Source organism: Mandrillus leucophaeus, unplaced genomic scaffold (genome assembly GCF_000951045.1).
Source record: "Mandrillus leucophaeus isolate KB7577 unplaced genomic scaffold, Mleu.le_1.0 Scaffold1689, whole genome shotgun sequence".
NCBI classification, from domain to species: Eukaryota; Metazoa; Chordata; class Mammalia; order Primates; family Cercopithecidae; genus Mandrillus; species Mandrillus leucophaeus.
Window position 1 is genome coordinate 1 of NW_012101686.1, and position 3,900 is coordinate 3,900.

The 3,900-nt window shown below is 56.8% G+C and overlaps 1 protein-coding gene across 1 annotated transcript in view; it reads right to left on the bottom strand.

The window, feature by feature from the left end:
- Positions 1-1,567: 1,567 nt before the first annotated feature.
- Positions 1,568-3,900, bottom strand: part of LOC105537083 (transmembrane channel-like protein 4) — a gene marked incomplete at its 5' end in the record, with an annotated part of 22,363 nt that continues 20,030 nt past the window's right edge. The window contains 5 exons of the mRNA XM_011976556.1: positions 1,568-1,834; positions 1,927-2,005; positions 2,311-2,490; positions 2,582-2,694; positions 3,498-3,681. Of these exons, the coding sequence (XP_011831946.1) occupies positions 1,766-1,834; positions 1,927-2,005; positions 2,311-2,490; positions 2,582-2,694; positions 3,498-3,681 (625 nt within the window). The remainder of the gene's footprint in view (positions 1,835-1,926; positions 2,006-2,310; positions 2,491-2,581; positions 2,695-3,497; positions 3,682-3,900) is intronic.

Here is a 3,900-nt window from a genome sequence, read left to right on the forward strand (position 1 = left end):
CAGGGTGCTGGGTTTATAAGAAAGGGAGCACTAGATGCCTAAAAGAGGCACCTGTCCTAGCTGGGGGTGAGGGTAGGCAGATGAGGCAACGCCTGCCTTTTGTAAACTGCCTTTCAAATAGTAAACCACGGATCATCAAGGATGGCCGGGAGGAGGTCCCTGGCCTAAACCAAAGGGGTTCCTAACCTCAAGTGAGACAATTAAAGTAACCATAAAGGTAGACCAAACTGCATTAGGCCAGACAATCTGAATTCTAGCCATGGCTCCAAGTCACCACCCCAAGTCGACTGCTGAAGCCCTGTCCCCCGCCTTCAGGACGCGGATTTCAAACAGTGCTCAGCAGCCTATTGAGATTCTAAAAACCCAGACTACCTCCCACCCACTGTGGAGGATCAGACTAGCTAAGGAACTGAAAGTTGGGTGTACACCAAACAGATTTAAGGAGCCATACAGAAAGCCCATGTTTGTGTGTATGTGTCTAGGGGGCGGTGCAGGAAAGGGCTTGCCCGATGGCGTGGAGCCTGGCTGTCCCCTTCTCTTTGAATGTGCCTTTCCCTCACTGAAGCCATCTCACTTCGTGCAACGCGATGACAGTGCCCCTCTAAGAACGAACAGTGCCTATTGGGGATTCCGCAAGTCAGGCGCTCTGCATGTAGTTAGCATACAATAGGTGCTCAATAAATAGGCTGTGCAGGCAAACTAAAAAGTGATCCGAATTTCCTTGAACTGTCCAAGCGCTCATGTATTCATTAAATGTTTTTAAGCTTCTCTTTTGTGCTAGACACTGTTCCAGCCATGTGAAATACATCAGTAGGGGGAAACTAAGACAAAGGCGAGATCAAGGGAGGTTTCGTGGAAGTAGGCACAAGGTTTGCAGGGCAACGTCCTCGAAAACGGGATCGGCGCCTGGTCCCGAATTTCACACGAGGCACACTGAGCCTGTGCAACGCCTCAGCTTTCGGCCCCCAACCGCGGCGCGTGCACGCTGGGCTCCAGAGGTCCGCCCGGCCGGCCTCCGAGCTTACCTCTTGCTGAGCGAGCAGCACCCTCCGCTCACGCTCCTTCTCCTCCTCCTGGGCCTGGGCCTCGTCACACCGCACGCGGGCGACATTGTCCTTGTTCCGGACGTGCCAGCTCTTCTTGGGCAAGATATTCATGGCGTCGTAGCTGTCCAGGGACTGGCACGCCCGCCTCTTGGCGCTTTCGATTGGCGAGAGGATGCCCCCCTTCCTCTTGTCCTTTCTTCCACCACAGATTGGTTCCAAATTAGTTGGTACGACCACCTGGCCTGTAACGACAGGTGATTGGCTGAGACGTCCTTTTCACAGCGAATGTTAGGCGTTCGGCTCGTGGTGTCCCCTAGCAACCGCCTCTTATCACAGATCTGAACCAATCATAAGTTGGCCCGCCCCTGATGCTACCAGATGCGGCCGTCCATTGGTCGACATGACCGTCAAGTCTCCTTGCGGAAGAGCGCTGCGCACCGACAAACATGCCCATACGTTCGATTGGCTCCTGCCCTGCGGTAGCCCTGCCCCCGCCTCAGGACACAGATTTCAGAGCACGCTCAGCAACCTCGGCTGTATTTATTAATACAAGAAAGATCACCCGAGAGTCAGGGACGTGGCGGCGAGGGGCCGTGGAAATCTCCAGATACCAAAGCTGGAAGGGCGTGGAGTCTTCTCCAGTTCTCCTAGTTTACAGATGTTGTGACCTAGGCTTACAATGGGCCTAGGGTCTGAAAGTGGGACGTGAGCTGCGGGGGTCAAAGAGCCGGTTTGGTGGAGGTTAGCGCCACAGCGCGCGGTGCCAGGAAGACTTTATTCTGCGCCTCCTGGGGCAAAGAGAGGTGGAGGTGTGACAGCCCTCTTCCCCAACCCCTTTCCATGTTCCCCAGGGGCCCTCTCAGGGACCCGCCTGGCTCACCGTCTCTCTCTGACGTTTGAGCTCAGAGATGAGGCGTCCGTAGGAGTTAGCCCGAGCCACAGTGTACGCCATCAGGATGCTGGAGGAGACAGGAACGGAAGCCACTCCTGACACGCTCTTCGAAGTCAGGGATGTGGACCCCTAAGCCCCTCCTCGTCCAGGCCCAAGGAGTTCAGTTCCCCAGCACCTCCGCCTTGAGATCCAGGAGTCCTAAATCCCGCCCACCTCCTCCTTCGGACCCAGCAGTCCAGGAGCCTAGGCCTCCTCCCTCAGACTCAGTACATTGCCTGCTCCCACCCCCAAGCCTTTCCTCTCTTGGACGCAGGTGGTGGCCCTCAGATAACACGCATTCAAACCCAGACCCAGAAGTCTGGCCCACCTCACCTGGAGATCAGCAGAAGGGGCTGATCTCCAAAAGCCTGGGTCCCCAGGAAGAAGAGGAAGTTCTGGGTGGTCTCAGGGAGGCTGGAAGTAGACTCAGGGATCTGGGCCCAGATGGACGACTGCTCCCGGAATGGACCACACAGCTTAGAAGGCGGGATCCTGAAGTCAAGACAGGCTGGGCTCACGTAGAGCCAGGAGTCTGAACACTGAATGTGGGGAGAGGGAGGGAGAGAGGCGGGAACCTCTCGCACTTACAGGAAGATGCACTTACAGGGGAACGCTGGAGATGGCCAGACCCAGGAGAAGAACGAAGGGGAAAAAGAAATTCGCCGTGGAGGCCCGGAAGGTGCGGGCAGCCGGAGAGCAGGTGGAGAAAAGGGTAAGCTGGTGGGGGTAAGGCACGGAGAAAGGGGATCTGAAACACAAGAGTCTGTGCCTCTTTTTATTTTTTATTTTTATTTTTTTGAGACAGTGTCGCTCTGCCGCCCAGGCGGGAGTGCAGTGGCGCTCACTGCAGCCTCCCCTCCCAGGTTCAAGCTATTCTCGTGTCTCAGCCTCCCGAGTAGCTGGGATTACAGGTGTGCACCACCACTCCCGGCTAATTTGTTTTGCTGTTGTTGTTTGTTTTCTGTTTTTGAGACAGAGTCTCGCTCTGTCGCCCAGGCTGGAGTGCAGTGGCGCCATCTAGGCTCACTGCGACCTTCACCTCCCTGGTTCAAGCAATTCCCCTGCCTCAGCCTCCCAAGTAGCTGGGATTACAGGTGCTCGCCACCAAGCCCGGCTAAATTTTTTTTTGTATTTTTAGTAGAGACGGGGTTTTGCCATGTTAGCCAGGCTGGTCTCAAACTCCTGACCTCAGGTGATCAACCCGCCTCAGTCTCCCAAAGTACTGGGATTACAGGCGTGAGCCGCCGCGCCCGGCCTACCTGCCTCTCCTTTTTCCCGAACCAGGAGTCTGAGCCCCTTCCTTATCTAGGACCCCGGAGTCTAAGTCCCCGGATCCTCACACATAGAAGTCAGAATGCCCTAGACTCCTCCTTCTCTCAGATCCAGGAGTCTGTCCTCCAACCACCTCCTCTCTTAGGACCTAGTAATCCAGGCCCCCAGGATCTTCCTTGCCCAGGGCCCAGGAGTGTGGGCCCCAATACCTCCTGCCTCAGACCCAAGAGTGCCCCCTTACCTCTTACCTTCCTCAGGTAGAAAAGCGGCAGGAACTTGACCGTGTTAAGCAGGGGCAGCAAAGGGCAGAAAACACTCCCCACCCAGACCACCGTCTGCGCGTAGATGAGCCCCAGCACCTCGTCGGGCACCTGGAACTCCTGGGTCCGCGCCAGACTACCCAGCGCCCCAGGACAGAGGCCACAGAGGAGCCTGAAGGACGGGGCGGGGCCGGGCCCGAGTCAGGGGCGCGGCGACTTGGAGTTTCCCCGCCTCCACCGCCCTGCCCGCCAATAGGAAGCAAGCATATCTAGGAGGGGCGGGACTTTCAAGACTCCACGTGAAGGGGGTGTGTCCAGAGGACTAGACGGGACCCAGGTGTCGCGGCGGTAGGGGCGGGGCCACAGGGAAGTAACCCACTAAAACAAGGGC